Source organism: Rhinichthys klamathensis, unplaced genomic scaffold (assembly GCF_029890125.1).
Source record: "Rhinichthys klamathensis goyatoka isolate OS25496 unplaced genomic scaffold, OSU_Roscu_1.1 h1tg000123l_1, whole genome shotgun sequence".
Lineage (NCBI taxonomy): Eukaryota > Metazoa > Chordata > Actinopteri > Cypriniformes > Leuciscidae > Rhinichthys > Rhinichthys klamathensis.
Window position 1 is genome coordinate 1,777,203 of NW_026606660.1, and position 27,798 is coordinate 1,805,000.

The 27,798-nt window shown below is 39.9% G+C and overlaps 2 protein-coding genes across 10 annotated transcripts in view; both read right to left on the reverse strand.

Annotated features, from left to right (window-relative positions):
* Window positions 1–585: 585 nt before the first annotated feature.
* exd2 (exonuclease 3'-5' domain containing 2) lies at window positions 586–20,085 on the reverse strand. Of its 3 annotated transcripts, none has more exons than XM_056255860.1 (9): window positions 19,953–20,085; window positions 14,284–14,646; window positions 13,488–13,744; window positions 10,362–10,488; window positions 6,794–7,095; window positions 6,156–6,262; window positions 4,472–4,607; window positions 2,945–3,310; window positions 586–1,074 (listed from the first exon to the last, which is right to left on the reverse strand). In XM_056255860.1, exons 2-9 carry the CDS (start codon window positions 14,614–14,616, stop codon window positions 858–860), a joined length of 1,845 nt encoding a protein of 614 aa, XP_056111835.1. In that variant the 5' UTR covers window positions 14,617–14,646; window positions 19,953–20,085; the 3' UTR covers window positions 586–857. The 3 variants fall into 3 exon arrangements, with proteins under 3 accessions (XP_056111835.1, XP_056111834.1, XP_056111833.1); XM_056255859.1 differs by having other exon boundaries at window positions 14,275–14,646; XM_056255858.1 differs by having other exon boundaries at window positions 14,269–14,646.
* Window positions 20,086–21,163: 1,078 nt separating this feature from the next.
* numb (NUMB endocytic adaptor protein) overlaps window positions 21,164–27,798 on the reverse strand; it is an 83,354-nt gene continuing 76,719 nt past the window's right edge. For all 7 annotated transcript variants that reach the window (XM_056255867.1, XM_056255865.1, XM_056255866.1 and 4 more), the window contains one exon: window positions 21,164–23,174. In XM_056255867.1, coding sequence (XP_056111842.1) covers window positions 22,393–23,174 — 782 coding nt within the window. In that variant the 3' untranslated portion in view covers window positions 21,164–22,392. The remainder of the gene's footprint in view (window positions 23,175–27,798) is intronic.

Below are 27,798 nucleotides of genomic sequence, written 5' to 3' on the forward strand. Positions count from 1 at the left end.
AACTGGCACCATGAAATCTTGATCGGGTGAGAATGTTGAGAATTAATTTCTTCCAGCATCATTTTAGCCCGTCTTCAATCGGTCAGGGGTACATGTACACACACACACCGAAAGATGTTCTGGTGTGTTTTGGAGGTGTCCTGACCTCAAGAAGGATTATAGTACAGAAGACATGATGTGCCAGGCTGTGCTTAATTTGGTCCAGTCTTTCAAAGATAAAGGGAGTTTTCCTAAAAACCCACTTAACAACCTGAAATTTTAAACCGAAACGATAAAGCTCCATTATGGGCATTCAAGTAAAAATGGCCATTTTGTACAGCGTCAAAAGATAGACTGATTTAACGCATAACAAAATATTTAATATGGCCTCAAACCTGCCTATGAATGTTGTATTCAATTGAAGATTAAGAAATAAGAAGAGCAGGTTTGGGCTGGTTAAAATAAAGTAGAATCTACTTTCCACAGGGAAATGAGAATGCTTTTCAACATTTTAAACATTAAAAAGTGTGCGCATTACGCTGTTATTATACCTATCACCATTTCTGTTTTCGCACCATCCTTGAGTTTAACGTTCTGCCGTTCACCACAGTGGCTTCCGATCCCCAAAGAGTCTCTTACCCAATTTCCATCTGGTCCCTTAGAGCCCATTCAAACTGGGGCCACAGTCTAGTCTTATGTTGTTGTTTTTTTTTCTCATTTGAAAGTCAACACCAGGGCTTGCCTGTGGCCAGGGCGAGTGTCTCTGGTACACACTCAAACAACACAGGACAGGACACAAAGGTGTTAAAACACACAGTGGGAACCGTCCTATTCCAGCAGTTGTAGCACAAAGTCTTTTTGTTTGGGTGGCGAGGAGCTCAATTGAGCTGGATTTGGAGGTCCTCGCCATACTTGCGCAGATATTTGTCATGGTTGTGGTTGACGGACCAGAGAGGGGGCAAATGGCGGGGCTTCATGCTGGTCAGAAAGTGTTGTCGCCAGCAGCGCTCCAGCTCCATCAGGCCACGCAGACCGTGCTCGGCGTACGCCTGCACTACCTTCAGTCCGTGTGGAACATAACTCTCGTTAAAGATCCTGCAAAGGTAGAAAACGCATCGCCTTTCAGAACTCGAAACCCCCTCAGTCCAAATCTTCACATTCGTAAGGACATTAACATAAGACAACACAAAGATCTGGTGTTCAGCAATTTGGCCCAACTAGTTGTATCTGTACTGTATTGTAAGAAAACACCCAATCCCAAGTGTACCATTTTAACAGTTGCTTAATGTTTATGCAATTACTGCCTCAGCAATCAGACTCTATGAAATATTTACCAGTTTTATTTTGCACTGATTTACATTAAACCTGGTAAACATTCCCTGAATTCACATTAAAGTCCCCCTGTAGTCAATTTTACCCCTTCTCTTGAGACTCCCCTGCTTCATAGCATAGTTAATGATATGCTAAAGCCCGCCCGCACGTTGATTTGATTGGTCTGACAAGATAGTTTAATGTTGTAAGAAACACCGGTGATTTCAAACTGAGTTTGAGACTTTTTTCTCTGCAGTTTTAAGGAGAAAATACTCAGCAATGGTGTTGACTTATGCATTTGCATATGGTTTGTCTTAAAGCATATTAAAAACAGCACATAGACATCATTAAAAACTTGATTTTCACCACAGGTCGAACTTTAAATTAGGGACACACACTTTTGATCTAGAGACCAGAGCCTGATTGCAATAAACCCCTTAAGTTAAGAAAAAAATTATTTTTATATATTTCGATTAATCGAGTAATCCGATTTTTCCCAATATTGTGTCAAAAGTACGTACTCATGGTTTTATTGAACAATACTGTTAAAATACATTATATACAGTATATGGGCTGTTTTATACAGCAGGAGAGACAGATATGCATTAAAATATGCAATAAAAACATCCAAATTAGGTAAGTCAGAACTTTCATTTTAAGTCAATACCATTGGCTACTCACGAACAATATTTACTTTGCCCTGCCCTCGAACACAGCAGTTGTATCTGAGGTCTGGAAGAGTTTGGGTCGTGCTGCATATGATACGGTAAAACTGAAGCCATCGTTACTGTTCGTATCACTGTGAATCAAGCGTAGGGATGACGTGATGGTGAGGACATTTTCCCACCGGTTAATCGACGTGTGACAACACCGGGAATACCAATATCACCGGGGAAGGGGCGCTGATTCGAAAGAGAAAGTAAAATAACGGTGCAGAGTGAGCGTTTTCAATCAATTCTTATGAAAGTTGAGCTTCCATAGGAATGAACTAAAAACGCTCCACGCCAGTGGAGATTCAGATGTGGTAATAAGTCGACCAATCACAACAGACTGGGCCATCTGACTAATCAGAGCAGAGGAGGCTCTTGAAAAGGAGGGGTTTAGAGAGACCGAATCCTTGGTTGAACTGTTTCAGACACTGTGAGAAAAGAGCTGATGCTGCAATGTATATTATGACTTTGGATGCATATTGTCGGAGACCTCCAAAACTAAATTAGGAACCTTTAAAACAGCATCTTGGGGTACTTTAAAACTAATTTTAGCTGTTTGTTTTACATTTCTGTAAGACGGCCACTTCCTGTCCATTAAAACGACTTTTTAAAAGACCAAATGACCTGGCCGCAGGTATAGATTACTGATGTGTAGAAAGGCCAGGTATAGTAAGAGTTTTGTTCCTGTATATATACGAGCTCTAAACACACAGGAAATCGGCCATTGATACGTCACTTATCCGCTCTTGTTTTGTGATGTCACCGACTATTTTTGATGGTATGATATGTTGATAATTTAACATGTTATGTGTGTTTGTGTTTTTGCATCTACGGATGGAAACAAATTTCCTCTCGAGGACAAATAAAATCTATCCATCTAGTATGTGGGTGTTTTTGGCTCAAAATGAGCTAGGCCAAGTAGACACTGGCAAAAGGAGTCTAACCTGGTCTCCAACGCTGCAGCTTTCTGAAGCATCTCTTGCGTGACCTCCTGCTGTCCGCTGCAGAAGAAGCTCTGGATGACTGACAGGAGCTCCTCTTTTCTGGACTGGGGCATGCCGTTGCTGGAGCTGAGGAGAGCCCGAGAGGCCGAGCGCACCCGGCGCCGGTCCGAGTCCTCGAGCAGCCGAATGCCCTCCTCGCAGCCCTGCGGAGCGGAGTGATCCTCGGCCAGCTGCTGCTTCAGGAGCCCGTCGTACACGTTTGAGGCCGCGTGGCACGAGGTGCACAGCAGCAGTATGTCGTGCGAGTTGTGGTCCTTCATCTCAGCCGGGAAGTGGCGCCTATACTCGTGTGGGACAATGTTCTTCCTGGGTTCAAATGGAAAAACAGAATTGTTGAGATGACGAGTCCCACTTTCAAAACAAACTCGAGAACCACAGTAAACTAGTGTCGTCAAAAATACGCTGTTGCGCGGAATCGTAAACACCTCTGATTGGCCGTCGTGTTCACAAGCTCATCAAATATGTCTGTGATTGGCTACAGTGATCAGCGCTTCAAAAACGTTGTAAATATACATCTACACTCTTCACCGAGCGCTTACACAGATACACACAGGAGCGTTTGAAAGCAGGACCGGTCCACTGATGGACGCTTGCTTGTGCTTTCAAAACGCTGTCAAACACTCCCGCTTTCAAAACGCTTTCACACACGCCCCGCTTTCACACACGCGCCCGCTTTCACACACGCCCCGCTTTCACACACGCCCCGCTTTCACACACGCCCCGCTTTCACACACGCCCCGCTTTCACACACGCCCCGCTTTCACACACGCCCCGCTTTCACACACGCCCCGCTTTCACACACGCCCCGCTTTCACACACGCCCCGCTTTCACACACGCCCCGCTTTCACACACGCCCCGCTTTCACACACGCCCCGCTTTCACACACGCCCCGCTTTCACACACGCCCCGCTTTCACACACGCCCCGCTTTCACACACGCCCCGCTTTCACACACGCCCCGCTTTCACACACGCCCCGCTTTCAAAACGCTTCACACACGCCCGCTTTCAAAACGCTTTCACACACGCCCGCTTTCACACACGCCCGCTTTCACACACGCCCGCTTTCACACACGCCCGCTTTCACACACGCCCGCTTTCACACACGCCCGCTTTCACACACGCCCGCTTTCACACACGCCCGCTTTCACACACACGCCCGCTTTCACACACACGCCCGCTTTCACACACACGCCCGCTTTCACACACACGCCCGCTTTCACACACACGCCCGCTTTCACACACACGCCCGCTTTCACACACACCCGCTTTCACACATGCCCGCTTTCAAAACACTTTCAAACACTCCCGTGTGTTGATCATTGTAGCCAATCACAGACATATCTGATGAGCACATGAACACAATGGCCAATCAGAGGTGTTTATGATTCAGCTCAACAGCACTCAAAGTGTCACATTTTTAAAAGTTCAGTACTTTTGACAACTCTACAGGAAACACGAGACAAACCTGATGTAAGACTCTGCTTTCCCGCACACCACACAGAGATTCTCTTTGGCTGTGAGGTAATAGTCTTTCTGCGAGTCGGGACGCCCTGACGGCTCAAACAGCAGCCGGACAATGAAGGGATCTTCACTGACCAATTCTGAGATTAAATTATGTACAGATCACACTTTAATCAATTATAATAGATATTATACAAAGAATATTTTTAACCTGAACACTAATTGGTCAATACACTGTTCTAATACAACCATCTTCTCACAGGAAGTTACTGTCTAAAATCGCTCACTTGTTATAGTGCACTATATAAGCAAGAAGTGAACGAGATTAAGTGAGGAATTCGGACATGGCATCAGAGTTGTCACATATTTATCCTACATGTAGCTTACTTTATAAATAGATAACAGACATAGTGTCTTTAGTTTATACATACCTACGTTCCAGTTTTAGTTTAATTCATGTTATATTAATGCTATAAATATAGATTTACCATGGTTAACCTTGTGTTCAAACTAACCATGAATTAAAAAAAACTCGCATCAAAAATAAGCGCATCAATAAGTGTACATTTGTACATTAAGTGCATGTAATGGCTCTATGAGCAACGCCCAACTATATTCCTTAGCAAGGATGGTATTGTTCAGTGAAAACCAACAATTTGAAAAAAAAAAAACCTCAATATTTGTATTGCCTAGTAACCGAATCAAAGCATATGAAACAAAAATCTGATTACCTTGTAGACTTTCTAAATAAATACTAAAGATAGAATGACATAAAATCCACTTTTAGATAATATTTAAAGAATGTTTGTTTTTTTACTGTAATGATCACTGTTATTGTAGTATCATTGATATAAAAATAAAATGGAATACAAAATATTAAACTATATATTTAGTTTGAGTTTCAGTATGTGTCATTTTACTAGTTTTTGTTTTAAATGTCTTTATAGTTCATATTATGTTTAGTTCTTCCATTTAGTTTTTAAACTGAATGAAAATTATAAATGTTGCCTTGGTAACTAGCTGAAATAAAATATGTTCGTTTTTTATATTTTTATTTTATTGCAGTTAATGTTTATTTCAAGTAATGAAAAGGTTTTTCATGTTTTAGTTAACAATAATTACCCTGGTAATGATAGCGTCTACTGTCCAATTACAGTTTTTTTATTTTACAGTCTGTTACATATTACATGTACTTAATAACAGTAAATTATACATAATTACAAGCAACTGACCGTAAACGAAACCCTAATCCTAACTCTAACCCTATAGTAAGTACATGCTAATTAATATTACTTGTTACAGTGTAATTATACAATTAAGTATTAAGGACACCTTAAAATAAAACGTAACCCTTTTTTTGGATCTGGCCCACTTCAATATTAAATTATGGTAAAAATAATAAATGGTTATGTTTTATTTTAAGGTCTCTTTGTTACAGAGTAATTATACATTTAATTACGGAGTAATGTTAATTAAGATACTATAGGGTTAGTTGCATGAAATTATACATATTTACTGTTATTACTACAGTAAGTACATGTAATATGTAACAGACACTGTAAAATTTGTACTTCATTGTTATCATAAGCTACTTTGTAACACTCTCATACTGCATTATTACACAAGGTGAGGGGAAAAATACATTTCTACTATGTATTTATAATTTCCATATTTATAACCATGTGTACCTCCTATACCCTTTTCCAGGTACCATTTAGCTTTCTTCTTGTCACATGTGCAGAGTGGCTGACCATCAGGAGCATGAAGGAAACAGTTATCATAAAGGGGTGATTTCCTGAATGAAGACAAAAAGCACATCAACAGTCACAGCATGTCCTAAAAGTTTTGAACCAAATATCTAAAACATGACAAACTGTAATGCTTTGTGCAAGAGATTTGGTGTAGGGCTGTAAAACTATTAATCGCATCCAAAATAAAAGTTTGTGTTTACATAATATATGTGTGTGTACTGTGTATAATTGTTCATATATAATTTTTATATATAAATACACACATGCATGCAAGCATATGTGTAAGAAATATTTGCATGTATAAACACTATGTATATACATATTAATATATATTATATATAAATATTTTATATATAACATTTTTCTTAAATATACACATGCATGTGTGTATTTATATATATACAAAATAATTATACACAGTACACACACATATTTTGGATGCATTTCACAGCTTCAACACCATTATTCTCAACTTCAACACCATTTTGAAAGATTATTCGTACATTTCATTATCTTTAGTCAGATGCATTTCTATTGTGACAAATTACAGGAAAAGCTACCAGTTCCTTCATTACCTGGCCGAGTAACCAATGCCTAGTGGTTTGCGTTTGTTTCGCCGTGGGTCTGGAACTTGCTGGTCTCCAGACTCAGGACTCTCCACTGTGGACTTTCGGCTCCGCCGCCGCCTCTCCCCTTCCTCCCCCTCTCCACAACTATAGCGCCCCCTAAAGGGCACATCCACCAGCCCCTGACAACAGGCTGCCAGCGGGACGAGCGCCGCTTCACCCTCAGCGGGCACACGGGGCTCTTTGCTCATCCCCCGCAGGTGGAGGAACAGGGCTATGGAGATCTGGGCATCATGTGCTGCATAGGTCATCTGGTGGATACAGTATGAGACAATACAGATATAGTGGTAACACTTTACAATAAGGTTCATTAGTTCATGTATTAACGAATATGAACTAACTAGGAGCAATACATTTGTTACAATATTTATTAAAGCTGCAGTCAGCAGTTTTTCCTCTGTCGCCATCTCTGTTCGAAATCTGCAATTGCAGTCATTCGCAGAATTATCAACTTTACGTGAGTTGTGCCTCGGCTTGGCACAGCGCGGATGAACACAATGTTTGAGGAGAGTGTGAGGCTGTCAGTCGGTGTGGATACTGGCATTCAGAATCACAGATTCTACTTTTTGGAAGTATGACCAACATAAGAATTTTCACCCTAAAATGTCTGAACAAGTAACATCCACTTTTGTTCTTCTGATCAACTAAGGGGAAAAGAGCGTTGCAGTAAATCGCACTGATTAAATCTAACGATCGATTATCATATCACGTCAAACCGTGCAAATTATACTTTGTCAAATTGTTAATGTTCAACATCAGCATTGCGTGACTACATTTAATGCCCTTCAGATATTTATCCTCGTCTTCGTATGGGCCGGTTGCAGTCTCTCTTTCCAAACTCTCAGTCCAAAGTCTTTTGCATTTTACAGCGGGTGAATCTCTAGTTGTCACTGGTGATTGGTGGTGATCCGCCATCAAATTGATAAGTTTAATTATATCAAGAGCTGTGACAAAAGGCTATAAATCTCCACCTCCAACATCCTCACTCGCAATATAGCCTACTAGCCGAGACTCCTTTATGTGTACAGATGTGCAGAAATTATAACCGTACAGATGTGCGCGTGTACAGATGTGCGCGTGTACAGATGTGCGCGTGTACACAGATGTGCGTGTACAGATGTGCGTGTACAGATGTGCGTGTACAGATGTGCGTGTACAGATGTGTGTGTACAGATGTGTGTGTACAGATGTGACGTAATGACGCAAAGAAATGCTCGAATCTCCCGCGGAAATCCACCAGTACCACTGGAATTAAAAACATTATTACAAGCTTACCGCTTTGAATCGAGCTACGGCAAGCAGAGAGTTTTGAACACTGGCTGGTTATGTACTTGCTCAAACATTTATTTTGGATAATTTTAAACCAAAAAAGTTACGGACTGGAGCTTTAATCTTTGTTAATGTTAGTTCACAGTGCATTAACTAATGTTAACAAATACAACCTTTGATTTTAATAATGTATTAGTAAATGCTGTAGAAGTGCAGTTCATGTTAACTAATGAACCTTATTGTAAAGTGTTACCCATAGTTTATAAAATCGTAAAATGTGCAAAAGAATTGTCCACACGATAACTATAACAGCACAGAGGAATGACATCACTGGAATCACTTTCAGAACGATTTTTTTCAACTGATGAATGATAAAAACATTTACTGCCAATCAGAATCCACAGCCTCAGACCCGTTGGCTAAATTGGCTGGTTTTCAAAGACATTATCTGATTGGTTGAATTCAACAGGATGTACGGGAGACGTGTGTGCATGTTCTTTAACGGTCCGCCTGAAAAATAAAGATTGACGCCACACCCCCTCATGGAAGAGGAAAGCCGTTTACAACTGTGACAATGAGCGTTCATCAGGATCAACTAAACGTGGGATTTTCAAAAGCATGTAAAGTTCGCGGCATGTAAAGTTCGCGGCAAGAGTTTCACACACCGGTCTGTTATTGTAGGGGCATCGACGTTACATTTTTACGCCCCTAAACATGACGTGGAACAAAACGAACTGTGATTGGTTGCTTTACATGTCAGTCAGACGGCCTCTGGGCAATCCTTGGCCAATAAAAGCTGCGATGGGTTCCAGATCCTCTGCCGTCAGTCTGTAGGTCTGACTACGCGAGACTAGAATCCACTCTGTTTTAAGAGCTTGAGCATTTAAAGGGATAGTTCACCCCAAAATAAAAATTCTGTCAGTGGCTCAATCTTAAGTTTATCAAGCGACGAGAATAATTTTTGTGCGCAAAAAACAAACAAAAATAACGACTTTATTCAACTATTCATTTCCTTCTCTGTGGGCCTCGAGTGAGTTCACGTAGTGTAACAGCGCAGCGCTTCTGGGTTGCACGTCACACGCATCACACACATGACCAGCGTCGGCCAATAGTGAGCCTACGTGTGGCGTACAACCCAGAAGCGCTGCGCTGTTACTCTACCTGAACTCACTCACGGCCCACAGAGAAGGAAATAAATAGTTGAATAAAGTCGTTATTTTTGTTTGTTTTTTGCGCACAAAAAGTATTCTCGTCGCTTGATAAACTTAAGATTGAGCCACTGACAGAATTTTCATTTTGGGGTGAACTATCCCTTTAAATGCCAATTCACACTGCGGCGACAGACGGCAACAGGTTTTGTCGGATAAGTGTGTTCCCCCTGTTGGAGCTTGTTTTCGCTGATTGAACATGCCGAATCAGCGTTAGGGCCGGTCCACACAGAACGCGTTTCTGCTGTTAAAAGCGCGAGATGCAGAAATTATAACCGTATTTTATAATGAGTTGACTGTCCCTTTAAATCTACGCTTTATCTCTTTGCTTTGAATGCATGTGTGGGCATTTCAAGTCCTGATAGTCATAGGCCACATCCACACGAAGCCAGAGCTTTCCCTATCCGATCTTATTTTTTCCTCGTTCGGAATTTTTTTTCGTAAACACGGAAGAAATATAAGCGTACACACGAAACCACTGAAACCGATGTGGTATACATGCCAGACCAGTATGTGGCGCTGTAAATCTGCCACAGAGATACACTAAACAAGGAGAAGACTTGGAGCATGCGCATAACCTTGTGCGCTCTATATACGAACCCAACGCGACAGCAAGGTGAAGACGAAGATTGCTCACTGTAGTAGCATAGGAGCAGAAGATTTAGCTTTAGTAAAGCTAATAGGCTCAGTAGCTTCTGGAGCACGAACACAAGCATATAGTCCGCCTGTGTTGTTGCTGTTATGTGTGACGTAGCGGTGTGTGACTAATGCTGACACGTGATGTGATGACATCCTCGTTTCACAAAATGTACGGATTGGCCGTACACACGAAAATGCAAGGGTGTCGGTTTCAGATTTATCCACTCTGGGACCCAGTTTAAAAAATATAGCGGTTTCAGTGTCCCAAAACGCCGGATCCGTCTGGACGAAACACCAATACGATACAAAATTTGCACGTATAGAGCTAAACGCGTCTCCTTATGGACAGGGGCCCTGGTCCCCAGGTGAAGTGTGTGTGAGACCTAGGCTGTATTGCTCACCTGCTCTTGGGTCAACACATCCGCCTCCCAGTCACTGCAGCGCAGCTCCAGAGATTTGTCCAGCGAGATATTCAGCAGGTCTGCAGCCAGAGACTTCAGACTCAAGCCGTTATTCAGCACCGCTTGCCTTCAACACAGTCAACATCACCTCATGTCACCCCGTAGGCCATCATTACTGAGATCATGACTTTTACAGACACCTGCCTACAATTACTGAACACTCAACTTAAACATCTGAACAAAATTAACTGAATTGAGATTGATATTTACACTAACTCTACAACATAGACAGTTACTGAACTGAATTGAGTCACTAAACTAAATTGAGCTGAATAAAGACATGTCTTCTGTAGAGCTGCTTATAGCTGGATTGAACTCATAATTGATAAATTTTATAATATAATACAGTTATTTTCCTGTTCTGTTATTAATCTATATTGTATAAAGCCCTATTTAAATAAATGTGACTTGACATGATCATTTGTAGATAGTAAGGCTGCAAAACCAGGGCGATTTTTTTTTTTATTGTGATGCGATTACTTATATTATAAGTAATATATAAGCTCTGTATAATAATAATAATAAACAAAATGAGAAATATTAAAATTTTAATGTTTCACAGTAAAATAAAAAAAATGAGTATTATTAAATAATTATAATAATTTTGGAAACACTGAATCATGAGCTGTTCCAGTGCCGTGCTTCACTCTGAAACAAGCAGAGCATGTATTTAAAGGTGACCTATAATTCAAAATTGAATTTACCTTGGTATAGTCAAATAACAAGAGTTCAGTGCATGGACATGACATAGAGTGAATCTCAAACTGGACTGTTTTCGCATTTCGCACTCATTTAATTCACGTTTATAAAAAACACCCCTGAAAAACGGTCGGTTCTCCACACAATACCGACTGTGACGCAATAGTCGGGATCATTAATATGTACGCCTCCAAATATTTGCATAATGCCAGCCCTCAATGCCAGGCGGAACTGCGCAGCCGAAGCATGGCAGTTGCTCAGTGTGGATGTACACATGAACACAAAAGTATTTTTTAGTTCCTTCATCTGAGCCTCTGAAGAAACAATGGGTTAATTTTATTTTCTCTGGAAATTTTCAAACATTTCACCGAGTGTTTCCTCAACTTTGGCCAATACAGAGCTGGCCTCGGATCGAGCTACCAAGCAACACTTTCTGATGTGTAATTGTTCAAGTTCAGACAGGTAATCTTTCTCTCAAAATCGTTCAATACTGTTTATGCATCAGTAAGTCAAGCCAGTGACTAAAATATCAGCTTCACATCGTTTCTTTTAGTAGGATGAAAATAATCGTATTTAAATTGTGAACAAATTATATACAGAAAGCGATCAAAGAACAATCTTTCCACACAGCGCGAGTTTATCTGGACACTTGCCAAACTCCTTTTGAAATCAATGACGCACGTTACTGCACAACGAAGCTCTTACTGTATTTACATCATCGTGTTTGCATTGGTGAAAGCAGAGAGAGTGCAGAAACTGCTTTGCAATGATAAGATCTTCATTCTCGCGATCAACACACTGCCATCTGCTCAATGCTCATCACGGCAACATTTTATGTGATGGGAATAGATCTAAATACTTTAAAAACATCTCACGATTCGTTAATCTCGATAGCTGTTATAGTAAAAACGTATAATAGCAGTAGTAAAAGTATTCGGGAGAGAGTTTCACATGTAATGCGTTGCTATTTCATATGCAAGCATGTCAGCCAATCACAGCAGTGGCCGCGGTTACACTGAATCCCACAGCAGACACGCCCCTTCAAACAGAGCGTTCAAATCAGAGGCTAAAAGCAGGCTAGGAAAAATGCCATTTATTTCTAAATTATGAATATTTTGTATCTAAAAAACATACTAACATTATAACTAACATTCATAACACTGAACCAGGAAACATTATAAAATAATAATAAAAAACATTCTAGGGCACCTTTAATTAAAATCTCAGCCTTTGTGATTTAATAAATCACAATAAGCCATATCGCGATTTTGGTTTCATTTTGGTTAATTGTGATTCGTGCAGCCCTAATAGACAGAGGCAGAATACAAATCTAAACTTAAAACGTACATATTTGAATTGGCTTATAAATTAGAAATCCAGTCATTGTTTTATTGTATTCCTGATTATTAACGTATGATCTGATGTAGAGCTGCACGGTTCTGGATAAATTGAGAATCTCAACTGACCTTAACTTATCTGTGTTATTATCCAAACTATAAACTTTTATCCCAGATCTGAATGTTCGTTGTGATCGTACTTGTCAAAGGTTTGATAGACAGAGCCGAACCGTGGACATTTTGTAATAAGATCACATGGGTGTTTGAATAGAGATCGCGATCTTTTAACGATTAATTGTGCAGCTCTAGTTTTATTTATGTTGTTTTATTAATGCATGTTTGAAGATGATGTAGAGCACAATGGTCAGCTAGTGTTGTTTTAAAGAGGTGGTTGATTATGATTTCACTTTTCTAACTTTAGTTAGTGTGTAATGTTGCTGTTTGAGCATAAACAACATCTGCAAAGTTACGACGCTCAAAGTTCAAAGCAAAGGAAGATATTTTCTTTTAAAGAAATTGCTTTATAAGGACTACAACAAACGGCTGGTAGAGGCTACACGACATTCCTCCCGGGTTAGAGACATCACAAACCCTAGATTTTACATAAACCCCGCCCCCCGTAACACGATTTATAGATTATCATGACAGAATATGCTTATCAATGTCTAGAAGATAACTACACATAAGCTACATAAATTTATCAACTAACCATTCAGAAACGTCCTGTTGCTTCTAAAAGGCTAAAAGTTTGATCAATGTCCGTGGATTTGTGTGTGAGGTAAAAGGACACGAGCTGTTGAAGATCCGCCCCCTGTGCCGGGAGCAGCAGATCATTTGCATTTAAAGGGACAGACACAAAAACGGTGCGTTTTTGCTCACCCTCAAAAAGTGATGTGCACACACACTCTGGGGACATCAGAGACTCATTTTACACCTTGTGAAAATTAGTGCTTTAATTAGTGCTCTATAAATAAACTGACTGGTTGACTGGTAAAAATAAAATGATTGTAGGATCAAATTGAGGCCTTACCTCTGTCTGAGGGCCAGGTAACGGAGGTCCACGGTGCAACTCAGAGTCAGACCATGATCATGGGTCAGGCGTTTCCCATCCTCATAACATCCCACCCCGACCTTCAGCACACAGGGGTCAGACAGGACCCCCACGAGAGCCTTAGGTAGAGGAATCTGCGCATTACGAAACGTCAGCAGTCTGACCAGCATACAGCGGCCGGAGAACGTCGCCAGCTGAAGTAAAGACACCGCACAGGCCTTGCCTTTGACCGACACCTGTGGAAGCAGACGACATCCAGTGAAGGAGAGCACTGATGCTACCAAGACAACATTAACATTTGGTCTAGGGCTGCACGATATTGAAGAAAAATGCGATATTCGATACGATATTGCTTAAAGTGTGTAAAATAAGCTTAAATTATCTTTAAAATTATAACCTAAATACGCGTTTCACATTCTTTTTGTGAGAAGAAAGCATGCCTACAATCCCTACTTCTGAAAGTGAACAGCGTTGTTTTACTGTAGCATAAGTAGTAAGCGTTATTTCAAAATCAGTTGAACAGAATGAACTGAATAACCAAATGCGAAAATAAAACACTGCTTAATTTTCACTGTATGAATTATTCTGATTCTTATTAAAGCTACAAAAGTTATTCAGCCAAGAGCAGTGAGTGATTTTCTCTGTCTTTTCTTCATGACCCCAGTTATTGCAAGCTGTTGTGCATATCGCAATATATACATTTGCGATATTTGGATATATTGTGCAGCCCTAATGTGGTCACATTCAGAGCCATGCTTACACGCACGCTTTTTACCCATTCACAGTCCAATCCCAAAACCGGATACACCGAAAGGTCCTTTTGAAACGCAGGCCAAAGCGTTTCCCACTCGTCTAGAGAACTCACGACCACAGGCGGCACCTCTAACAGTGTCTGTGCACGCAGAGGCTTCTGGGTTTGTGGCGGGGCAGACGACTCTGGTGAGGGGGTGATTTCCACTTCTAGCTGGGCTTGTATAGGCTCAGCCGAAGAGGGGCCATTGAGGGCCTTTTTCTTTTGAGTGCGGATGCTGCGCCAGAGGAAGAGACCACCGAGAGTGGCTCCTAACATAGTGGCCACTGCTGCGGTCCATGTGCTCTGCCTGGACATCGTTGCAGCTGCACCAACTCCCACCTGAAACTGAAAATGATATTTTAGTAGTCCACTTTAGACATTTTACTAACTATAAGCAAGTTTGCAACTAAGTGTCAACTAGCAGTCATTAGAGTATTAATAGACTGTCTGCTTAAAGGGTTAGTTCACCCAAAAATAAATGAATGGATGAAATCTGAGAGCTTTCTGTCCCTCCATTGACAGTCTACGCAACTACCACTTTGACTCTTCAAAACGGTCATGAAGAGATAGTCAAACGAATCCACATGAATTGAACCGTTTAGTCCAAATTTTCTGAAGAGACTTGATCACTATCTGAAGAACAGATTTAATTTAGTTTTATATTCACATATAGACATTGACCAGCGAACATAAACAGAAGCTCAACCGAACCTGCTTAAACTGCTTAAACCGAAGCTCAAACGTGATGCGTAACACACGAGAATTAGAGGTTTTGCCGATATATCGGTGCCGATAGTTGATTGGTGGAACTATCGTTATCGGCAAAAATCCACACCGATAGTTTTTCCGGGTTGCGTCCGTTGCTGGAGCGGCTGAGAAGTGTGCGCAGTCATTACACAGAGCGAGAGCGCCCTCTAGAGGCGGAATAACAAACCATCACTGGCTGAGTTGTTTACGTTAACACGTGAGTGCAGCGTGCATTTAAAACCCCGACAGCGAAACGGTACATAAAGTACATATTGCCATTTCATTATAAAGTAATTTGTTGACTAGATTTGTTGACAGCAGTGTGTTTGCCCTAATTAGTAACGGCTACCTCAAGAGATTAAAGCAATGTGACAAAAAAACCCGCAAACCTGACCCAAATGTTTTATGACGCAATTGTTACCATCTACTTGCATTAGTTTATATCCAGCTGGTCACTTTTATGCATTCATTAGCCGGCGAAGTTGCATATTTAAAGCTAGTGACGTGGTTGCTTTCTCAACATTGATATGTTCATGCAGAAACAAATCAGAAACGCATTCGATTTCAGTTCTTTTTTTATCAATACAATACATATTGTTACTTTGATTAGATAATCATCAAGTGTTCTAAAATAAAAGCAAATAAAGTGAGAGACATGTAATAAAGGTCTACATTTATGTCATTTTAATGGCCATCTTTGGATTTATATGAAATGTAACACTTTACAATAAGATTCCATTTTTAGCATTAACTAAGGTTAATAAATGTAGAAGTATTATTAATTGTTAGGGTTTGTTAATTTTAACATTTAGTTAATGCACGATGAACTAACATGGTACATGGTAACAGGGTACAATTGTATTGCTCAAATATTAATACATGCAGTAAAAACGTATATTGCATAATGTATATAGTTCATGAAAGCCATCTAATACAGCCTAGTTAACAAATGGGACTTGCAAAGTGTTACCTATGAAATGTACATATGTTTCTAGGTTATAGCTAAAGAAACATATTTGACCTGTAGGCCTAATATTTTAATGTTTAAATTATTTTCTGTAGAGTTTGTTCAGTAGAACTTCTCATTTTAAATTCATATTTATATATTAATTTCATTTAGAACATTTTCAGTTCAGCACTGTTATGTTTCTTTTTAATCCAGTATCCATTTAAAAAAATATCGGTTGAATAATCGGTATGTACGGTCAAACCTAAATATCGGTAAAATCCACTATCGGTCGACCTCTAATGAGAATGAACCTCATTGGTTCCTGCTGAAGCTCAAATGGGCTTTTATGGACTTTTTGAAGCCGTAGCTGTCAATGGAGGGACAGAAAGCTCTCAGATTTCATCAAAAATATCTTCATTTGTGTTCAGAAGATGAACGAAAGTCTTTGGAACGACATGAAGGCGAGTAAATAAATGACAGTATTTTCAACCTATACAGTGACAAATCAACTTTTCCATTCACGTGTCCCCTTAAATTGATTTCCAGAGGCATTTTTATCAATTTTTATCATCTTTTACAACAAATTCTTACATTTGATCAATAAAATTAATTTAAAACAATATGATGTAATCAATTAAATTAAATCATTATCAACCAGATTCATTCAGTAATGAAACACCATAGTTTTTCGCTTGCAGAAGCCAAACGTTTCATTTGTGAACTAGAACAAAAAAACCGGACAATATTGTGGCTAAAATTTAGCTAACTCGATACTAACTTGCGATTCTGGTTTTATACAGTAGTTTAGTTCAGTAAAATTAGCAATTGTGCTGATATTCAGGAAAACGGCACTCTTGCTCGTGTATAAATCATGGCTATGAAAATCAACAACGCATTTAGGGGCTTTTTTTTTTTTTTTTTTTCATATCTTGAATTTTGGTAGCATGTTTGCTCCAAGCTCCCATTTATTTCATTAACGAGGCCATGAATGAACCTAAGCAATAGCTATAATTAACCTAACTAAGCAATAATCTACCATCATTTACTACTACAACACCAAAAGCATAAATTCAAAATCTTTCTGTTTTACTATGTTTTTGTCGTTGCTGTAAACAGCACTGACTAACACAAAGTTACAGCAGTTTTATTGTCATGACTGTGAGATTTCGGCAGAAAACATGCATTGCCAACGCTAAATTATTGTGCAGAACACAAATTTACAACGATACTGTTGTTTAATGTAAACACTATGACAAAGGACCTGCCTTATTAATGACACTTCTTAATTATTTCGTGTAGAATATATTACTCTTTAAAAACCTATTGTGTATGGGATGATTTTAGTATCAAAATGATTAACACGTGCAAGCACACTTATCAATGAACTTGATACATGTTGCAGAAATGTTTTATCCATGCCTTTCAACTTGTGTGTGCAAAATTCAAAATTGAATGAATGTGAAGCAATTTGTACAAATAGAGACATTTTTGTGAATACAAATGTTTTCCTTTGTATTAGTGTATCATAATTTGCACATGCAACACAGAAGACGTGCATGTGTGGATCAGGTGACGCGCGTGCATTCATTGACTCGATTCATTGAGTCGATCCTATTTGATTCATTTGGATTTTGAGACTTTCATTTCGCGGGTTTCGCCTTGCACGATCCACACACAGCTGTCTGAGAAAAGCTGCTACCACTAGATGGCAGTATTCTGCTTAAACAGACAACGGCAGCATAATCAAGCGTTCTTCCGCATTTAAGACGCTTAATGAGAGAGAGTGATATTGAAGCACCACATTTAGTACACAATAATATAGGCCTACCCTATTAATAAAGCATACTTTATAGAGGCAAACAGATAACATCAGATTATGAACAACACCCATAGAAAACCATTAGTTGCATGTTCAATAGCCTACGGTATATTGGCAACTGAGTTTAAATATCACCGTCTTACTGCATTGACGTTAAGCTTTTTCTTTATAATATGCTCTATGGGAGGAAAACTATATAGCCTACAGACAAGAGACTACATGAACGCAACGCACGGCGTTTCAAGTTAATACAATTTTCCTGCATATTTCTACATGAGAATGCTTTGACGCGCTAACCACAGCTCATGATGCACAAGGGAACGTCTGCCAATTCCACTAACTGCGTTAAAACCACTGATCTATAATGTCATTCTATATAGATCAGTGCCAGTGGTTAAAACGTATAATTTGTTTTAATTCAAATTACTTTTTAAATTTAATAACAGACATTTTCAAATTCCAAAGCTCGTAGAAGGTTTCTGTAAGACTGACTTACAAGTAAAATTTGGACAATACTTCCCTTCATGTAGCCTGTATTCTGCAGAAAAATACTGTAATTCACCAAAAGGGTTTTTTCATGTTCAAAATGGTTGTAGTATGTTCAGTGACTAGACTGGCTTACTACAGGTGAAATTGCCCCAATAACTCCCTTCATGTAGCCTATTTAGTAAACAATTATTATTTCATAAAAAAATTACTGTAATTAACCAAACGGGTTTTTGGTGACTTACTACAAGTGAATAATGTAAAATTTCACCTGACTTGTCACTAGGAACGTACTACAACCTTTGGAACATGAATAGAAAAACAATTTACAGTAAATTAAAAAATTGTAGGCTACTGTTCAATCGAGATATTGGCTGGACATAGTACAGTAACAGTAGGCTAAGTCAGTCTGCCCACTAGACTTCCAAGGTTATAATATAACCTTGGAAATATGTTCATTTGAATGAATGACTGGACGTTTATATTTTTTTGACTGTGAGTGGAGTTTGCAGATGGTCCCTTTATAAAATGAGGCGAATATCAAACCTAAAACTTACTTCACTGCACTCTCGGACCGGTTGCTCTCCCATTCACATGCAAACTTAAACGCAACTGCAGAATTTTTATTTCATGTTAAGCTTTTTCTTTTTAACAGGCTCGGGAAGGAAATGTTATTAACTTGAAACGCCGTACATTGCGTTCATGTAGTCTCTTGTCTGTAGGCTATATAGTTTTCCTCCCATAGAGCATATTATAAAGAAAAAGCTTAACGTCAATGCAGTAAGACGGTGATATTTAAACTCAGTAGCCAATACACCTTACTGAACATGCAACGCGCGATTGCACGTTAAGCGTTTTATAATGGTTTTCTATGGGTGTTGTTCATAATCTGACGTAATGTTTGCCTCTATAAAGTATGCTTTATTAATAGGGTAGGCCTATATTATTGTGTACTAAATGTGGTGCTTCAATATCACCCTCATTAAGCGTCTTAAATGCGGAAGAACGCTTGATTATGCTGCCGTTGTCTGTTTAAGCAGAATACTGCCATCTAGTGGTAGCAGCTTTTCTCAGACAGCTGTGTGTGGATCGTGCAAGGCGAAACCCGCGAAATGAAAGTCTCAAAATCCAAATGAATCAAATAGGATCGACTCAATGAATCGAGTCAATGAATGCACGCGCGTCACCTGATCCACACATGCACGTCTTCTGTGTTGCATGTGCAAATTATGATACACTAATACAAAGGAAAACATTTGTATTCACAAAAATGTCTCTATTTGTACAAATTGCTTCACATTCATTCAATTTTGAATTTTGCACACACAAGTTGAAAGGCATGGATAAAACATTTCTGCAACATGTATCAAGTTCATTGATAAGTGTGCTTGCACGTGTTAATCATTTTGATACTAAAATCATCCCATAATTGTGCGTTTGTGAAAACATTTACGAAGCATTTCGACCAAACCTGACACATCTGTGCTTTGATGAGGAGTTCATAGTGCAACGAATTAATGACTTTAATCTCAGTGTGTTTGTGTCAAAGGTGTAGTACTTTATTCTAACGGATTGTTAGGACACGTACATCTAATTAAATCACTATGTAACATGTCATTCTCGTTTGAATGTTGCAGAGGGTTTACGTACCTGAAGACTGAATAGATGTCAGTATAATGAGCGAATATTACCATTCAGTCACACACTCTTATGATGAACAGCTGCAGCGCTTCTTCTTCGCTGGTTTTATTTAATCAGCGCTCGCAGAAATCATCCGCGCCACAGCGCCACCAATGCTGGAGAAGCGCAACTGCAACATCTCAAGAAAACTGCCAATGTCATCTCAACCGGGGGAAAAAAAACACAAAAACATTGTGCATAACGAAAATGAATGCTGTTTTGCAACCTTTTTAGCCATTTTGAAATCATTTGCAGAAAATTAGGCACAACATCTACACAATTATCAATCACTGTAATGCATCTATTGTCATTTTATTTGCATGCATTTAGCATGACTTTTGTGTATTTTGCATTCTACATTAGGCGAACAACTTGCAATGATTTCCTGAGGCATCTTCTATAAAAGCTTTTAAAAAGGGGTTTGTCAAAGAGCATGTGAAAAGACACGTATTTTTCAAACATCTGTTGAAGAATTACACATTAAAGTATTCGTCCTCCAGAAAGGTCAACACATTCAAATAGAATGACATTTTTTTTGTCTTATTGGAGATGTTTGAATACTAAACAGTATGTTTGTGCAAAGTGATTAATGCAATGGCATTTAAATAGATATTTACCCTCTATAAAATGATTTAAACAATATTTTAATAGTTGTTAAAAGTATTAGATACCACATGACATGAGCATGTGTTTCAGCAGTGGTGGACAATAATTTACACCTGAATAATATGGAAAGAATTTAATAGTCATTGAACTGAAAATACAGTGATACACAATAGAAAATAAGAGAATTATTCAGTTTCATCATACTTGACCAGTTAGAGAATATCATGCCATCAAGTCCCTTTCTTTACCCATTCAATATAAATTGGAAATGGGAGTGACTTGAGTAACAGTCGGTCCCTTTCCCAAATAATGCACTCGATGTGCACTTGCTGTCCCTGCTCGTGTGCAGGTGAAATATATTAATTCATAGCATAAAATAATTCATAAATCAATATTTTTTTAAAAGGTGATACTGTCCAACTTGGAGACCTGTGGATGAAGTTTCAGAAGCATCTCTTTTGCTTCCCTTGAGCAAGAGCATGCAGTTCATCTTATGATGTTTATTAAGTTGCAAAACAATGTTCACAGATACAAGAATACACAGCAAATCATGGAACAGAAGCACACAGAACCGCTTTCCTCTACCACCAACATTTTATTCAATCTTTTAGATTAAATTTTTCGTAAAGAATTGGAATAATACAATGCAATACTTACAAAATGGAATCAAAACCTAAAAACAGGGCCAATCATCTTCATGTCTGATAAAAGTGTTGATGGGATTGCATGAAAAGCAGAGAACAAAAAAAATGTAAAAAATCACTGCAATCATATTAGAGTTGGAACCACAGGTCATTTCAAGAGAGTGAACATCGTAGCTCACTAATGCCACAGGTGGCCAAATGATCGATTAGTACAGTGCTTGTGCTAAAATGAATAAGATATCTTCTTATCGAAATAAAATAAAAGATGACACTTTCAATGTTAAAATTCATTAAAAATGTGCTAAAAATGATAATAATATGTTGCAATATAAATCAAAGTACTGATACTATAGTACAAAAAAAATATAAGCTTAAAATGACAGCATGAAAGACAGATAACGTCGTCTTGGACCTGTGTGATTTAAAGGTCCTCAAACCCAACCGGGGTCCATTTCCATTATCTACAACATCCCAAACTATATGCATGGTGGCCAGAAGACTAAAACCGAATAAAGAAAGAGATGTAAACCATCCCTCACACCTATATATATATATGTATATATATATATATGCTCTTTTCCTGTATGCACACAAAATAAGCCTGCACCTTTGGAAAGATTATTTACAGCTCTTCAGTTAATTTTCAAAGCTATTTAAAATATACTTAATGCATAAAAATAAAGATTTTGGCATTCTCTTTGCTTCTTCCTCTTCTGATTGCGAAGTTCTACAAGAACCTTGTGAACCCGGAAGGTCTGCGAAGTGCCTCGTCCTTCTGATAGGGAGCATTCATTCATCCAGCCTGCTAGGGGGCGCTGTGAGACGGGTCAGTCGGGGTCCAGGGAGTCCTGAATAATATAGGGGTCGCATTAGAGCATCAAAAGAATCCTTTTACCATCATCTTGTCGCTCTGATTAATCTCGGACACAAATTCGGCGTAACCGTTTTTGGGGGCACCTTCATCAACCCCCTCGTCTCCATTTGTTCATGTCACGAGCAAAAACCCAAAAATGGACGAACAGGCAAATAAATTGAAAGACAGAGTGAGAGAGAGAGAGAGAGATATGAAGCTGAAGTGGTTTCGGGTCGTTCACTCTATAGTCGTCTCTGCATTAATGTTCATCGCGTCGCTCGGTGACTCTCGGCCACACTGTGTGTCTTTAGAGTTGGATCTCGAAGGTCTTGTGGAGCTCGCTGGAGAAGGGGTTTGTGGGCGAAGGAGCGGTTCGCTGTTGCGAGCGGGTCTCCAGTGCGGCCCACTGGGCCTCGAAGGCATCGGCTGGATGCTGAACTGCATTAGACTGAGCCGCCCAGTTGTTCGCCCCGTTAAAAGCCACACTGCTTTTGGGAGGCTGCAATGCTGTGGCGTTGGACACTGGAGGTAGGAATGGTTTTCCGAAGGGGCTGGACACGGTTTGGGTGTCGAACTGGGCTGGTGGTGGTGTGGAGAACGGGGAGGACTGGGGAACTGGAACTGGCACCGGGATGGGTTGGGTTTGCGTGGCGGATCCGAACACGTTTGCCACCATCTGTGAAGGTGTGATGCCGACCAGCGGGAAGCTTGGTTGCATGAAGGGGATCCCGTTGGACACTGGGAAGGCCGGCTGGCGGGGGGGAACGGCAGGGACCGCAGGCGGAGGGATGAAGGGGGCAGAAGGGGCAGGTGGAGGGATGAAGGGGGCAGAAGGGGCAGGCGGAGGGATGAAGGGGGCAGAAGGGGCAGGAGGAGGGATGAAGGGGGCAGAAGCGGGGAAGGGCTGCTGAGCGGGAGGCGTGTCGGTTCTCACGGCGCCGGCGGGTTGGTGGACACGCACAGACTTGGACACCTCCTCCAGCCAGCGGTCCGCTTCCGATGGCGTGCGTTTGTGGGAGGGTGTGTAGAGAGTTGCGCTGACTGCAGGAAGGGCTCCCACGGCAGGTGCAGGATTTGGCCACTCGCTCCCTACAGGGAAAAAAAAACAAGAATGTTTTTAAGCATGCCATTTATTCTGCTAGGCTGTTACAGTTTAAAGGTTCTCTCGGGAGGGTTCCACTCGATTCCAAAAAGAATCAATTCTTCAATTCCGAGGCTTTTGGAATCGAGAGCTAATACTTTGTATTCGGACATATTACTCTTTTGGCGTACTGTTTTTCGCATACTATATAGTAAGGAAGAACACACCTGATTCCGATTATCAGCTCGTAAGTATAGACTCCAACCCTGCGTCTCAATGTCCATACTATCTATCCTAAACAGTATGTGAGATTAAAATAAGTGTGTCCCAAAGCATAGTATATGTTGAAAAGAGTAGCCTATGCCAGAAGGCCCCGGATGGTCAACTATTTCCGGCGGATTTTCGAAGTGTGGATCCGTGCTCACTTTAACGGCTAATATTGCCCACAATAAACTGCGCTTTGAAAGAGGATTCGGTTCAGAACTACAAACACGAGTTAAAAGTGTTCAGAAAACTACAAAACATACGTTAAAGGAGAACTCCGGGCAATTTTTAAGTGAATCTTGATCGTTAGACCTTTGTGAGTACTGACTATAGGAAAAAAAACGAACCGGATTGGTGCTTGCTACGCGGAGCTGCGACCGCGAATGCCCAGAGCTCCCACCCAGCTAAAACGGCAGCTATGGGGGCATCGACATAAAGAGCGTTTTTGAGCCTCTTAACAGACACAAAATGCAATTAAAATGTCTGTCCAACATGAACAGGGACCCTGCAGTCCCGTGCTGCGCTGCAGTCCCGTGCTGTAGCCGGAAAAGGTAAACAATGTCCAGGTGGGAGGAGCGTTGATCATGTGCGACGAGTTATGATCAGAGTTGCTTACAAGTGAAGAAGAAATGGCTCCTCCCACCTGGACATTGTTTACCTTTTCCGGCTACAGCACGGGACTGCAGCGCGAGACTACAGCTTGCCGTCTAAAAGACTATTTAGGTGAGTTGAAACAATGGCTAAGTTGCTAAACGCATCTTGTTCACATGTAGGGTCCCTGTTCATGTTGGACAGACATTTTAATTGCATTTTGTGTCTGTTAAGAGGCTCAAAAACGCTCTTTATGTCGATGCCCCCATAGCTGCCGTTTTAGCTGGGTGGGAGCTCTGGGCATTCGCGGTCGCAGCTCCGCGTAGCAAGCAGCAATCCGGTTCGTTTTTTTTTCCTATAGTCAGTACTCACAAAGGTCTAACGATCAAGATTAACTTAAAAATTGCCCGGAGTTCTCCTTTAAGTAGAGGTTTAGATAAAGGGCTTTGAGTGACTAATAATCAACATTCAAGCTAATAAAAAATATTTATGTAATGTTATCTGTGTTATATTTCATTTGCAACAACAACGTGAACTTTTATAAAGATCTGTTTGTGCATTAACTTTTAAATGCATCGTTATGCATGAATAGTCGCATGAAAGACCTGCGACTGCAGATCAACATGCAACTGCTCCGATACGGTAGGAAATTAAATTAAATTGAATTAAATGTGGAGGATTTTATCTTTGACAAGATGATTGACAGGTCAGTTTACGTGACAGGATGCAACAGAGAGCAACTGTAAAATAAGTGATAGTATGTCCTAAAGCTTGTCTAATCTTCTGCTACACACTCAAAAGTAAGCACTTTTTCTTCAAAAAGAGTACATACTTTTAGGGCGTAGTATAAGGAGAAGAATTGAGATGCAGCACAAGACTGAAATGGGTGTGTCAGACAAAGGGTTCATTAAAATTGTGCAATCCAATCTACCTAATATTGTTTCATTAAAAGAACATCAGAGAACGGCTCTTAAGGCTTTTGTTGGTGGAAACGATGTTTTCGCCCTTCTCCCGACCGGATTTGGCAAGAGCTTGATCTACCAAATGGCTCCTCTGGTAGTGTGAGTGGTTGAAATAGCACGTCGATAAAGATGACAGACAAGTGGCTTATCCAATCATATGCAAGGATTTTTGATAAGGCCCAGCCTTCTGAAACGCCATTTCAATGGATCGGTTCCAGATGGATGAGTGAAGCTAGGCGGAGCGAAATTCATCTGGCTAGGGCCAGGTTAGGTTAAACACACCGGAACCAGCTAATCAAGGTCTTCAGGATCACTAGATACTTCCAGATGTGTTGGAGCAAAACTCTGAGCTAAATGTTGACCCTCCAGGAGCAGGAGTGGATATCCCAGACTTATATATTTATGGTATCATAGCATCAAAGTTTGACAGTTTCTTTTTTTATTTGACAGCGATACTGTAGTAACTTGACTGTTATTTGATTAGTTAAGATTATTTTTTTATCACAAGGGTCTTCAACCAATGTGGGGTCCTCAAATTAATGTTTGATTACAATTTTTTATAAAATTAAATTGAAATAAAACATGGGTAAAAAAAAACACACCACAAAGTCAAATTTAAATCTTTAAGAGCACCCTCAGTTGATACTGTAATAATTTAACAATATTGGCGAAACTCCATTGCGTTTTTGAGTTTGCGCTCTGGAGAACATGAAATGTTTCTATTTACAGCGTGTTTTTGCAGCGGTGAGAAATGTAGCCAATCACAGACATGTTTGTTGATCTCTTGAAGGCCCTTTCACACCTACCTTGCTTGATCCGGACTTTCGGACTTTTCAGTTTGGTCCGAATCAAAATTACAGGTGTGAAACCTCCCCCGGACCACGGTCCGGACCAAACAGATGAAATTTGGTCCGACGAAAAGAGGTAGCCTTGGTCCGGATCAAACTGAACAAAGGTTTGGTTCGTTTCTAGTGTGAAAGCATTTCTGTATGGTTCGGACTTTCAGACCTTTTACAGGAAGTCACGGTGGTTCCCGCATAGCCGAAAAACAGAAGGTGGCAGGAGAAATGAGCCGTGTAGCACATGGGGAGAGGAGGAGACGAGGTTTTTAATTGAAGTATGGTCTGATGACATAAGAAGTCAACTTGCAGTCTTCTCCTCCTTTCCTGCCGGCGACGATAAAATGTTCGCACGACGAGGACGTTCATTTGGCGAATTTGAACTAGCCTTGTGTATAGTTGGAGCTGCAGGTAATTATGCCATAAAAATAACAATATAGTTGCAATGATATGCTCTGTTCATTCATGTTGTCAAAGTTACCCGCCACATAGATGATGACGACAGGACGCAAGTAAGTCACGTAAAGTTCTTTAGTGCGCTCGGAGAATTGCAGTGTGAAACCAAACCAAAACTTTCTGAAAGTATAAAATGTATCAAAACGTGAACTTTGGTTCGGACCTTGGTGCGGACTTTATGCTTTAAGCTTTAAGCTCACTGCTCAAAACGCCGGAGTTTTTCTTCGGTGACGAGTCGCTCTCGCGAATCCTCTTTTATTAAAGGACAAGTTCGGTATTTTACACTTAAAGCCCTGTTTTAAGATCGTTTCTGATGAAATAGAACAGTTAAGATTGAAATTTGGACACATGCTGCTGGCCCGAGAATTTTTTGGGACAAAAACTACGATAAAACCTGTTGGAAAGCATCTTTTCCAGCAATTTTTGTGTGAGCATATCAGTGAACACCCCTGACCACTCGGTGAGTTTCAGGTCTTTGTAAACTAAAGTTTAATGTGTTTTAGGAAGGATTGTTCCAGTGTACCTATGCAACCATTGTGGAGGTGGGGGGGTGCGACCACAGAAACCGAAATTTCTCGGGCCAGCAGCATGTGTCCAAATTTCAATCTTAACCGTTCTATTTCATCGGAAACGTTCTTAAAACAGGGCTTTAAGTGTAAAATACCGAACTTGTCCTTTAACAAAGAGAGACACGATGTAAGTAAGAGACTCATTATGGTGTGTGTAGACAACTTTACTGATTTTGATGGAATGTTGTGAGCTCGCGAACTGAGATGAGTCACAGCTTTATAGTCATTGTAAAGTGAGCGCTCTTTCATGCTTTCGAGGCTATAGCTATAAATAAATCCATTAAATAAAAGTATTGTTTTTTTATGCTGCTAAGAGGACAGATGGGCAATTACATGCTGAAAGATTTTGGAAGTGACATCTATTAATGCAGGATTCACTCTCAAAATTGCAATTGATAGTGATAACTTGCAAGTTGCACGGGACACAAATATGGCATGCAAAATAGATACGCACAATGTAAATGCAGACTAATAGATTACTAGAAAAATGTTTGTATACATTTTTTTTAAAATTCCATTTTAATTATTTGTAAAATTACTTCTTACTTTAATCTTAAATGCCTCACTGTACATTGCTGTTCTTGTCATAGTGGAGCCTTTGCTACACATTACATCTGCAATTTACTAGAGAACACACACTCATTTCACATACTCAGTGATTTGATTCTTAATTGTCCATCTGACAGTCAAATTAAAATGTGAATTTTTAATAAACTAGTAGCTAAAGATCAGGTAAATGTTGAATTGTCCATCTGATTAATAAAATAAAACTAGACAGTAAATCCATTAAAATAATTTACAACAACTGCAAACAACTAATGAATTTTTATCGCAACATGTTGTTTATTATGATACATAAATCTAAATTTTAACAATGAAAGTAATATACAGACAGTGATGCATGTGCAACAACAACGTGTATAGTTCTCATCTATTGTCTTAACATAATAT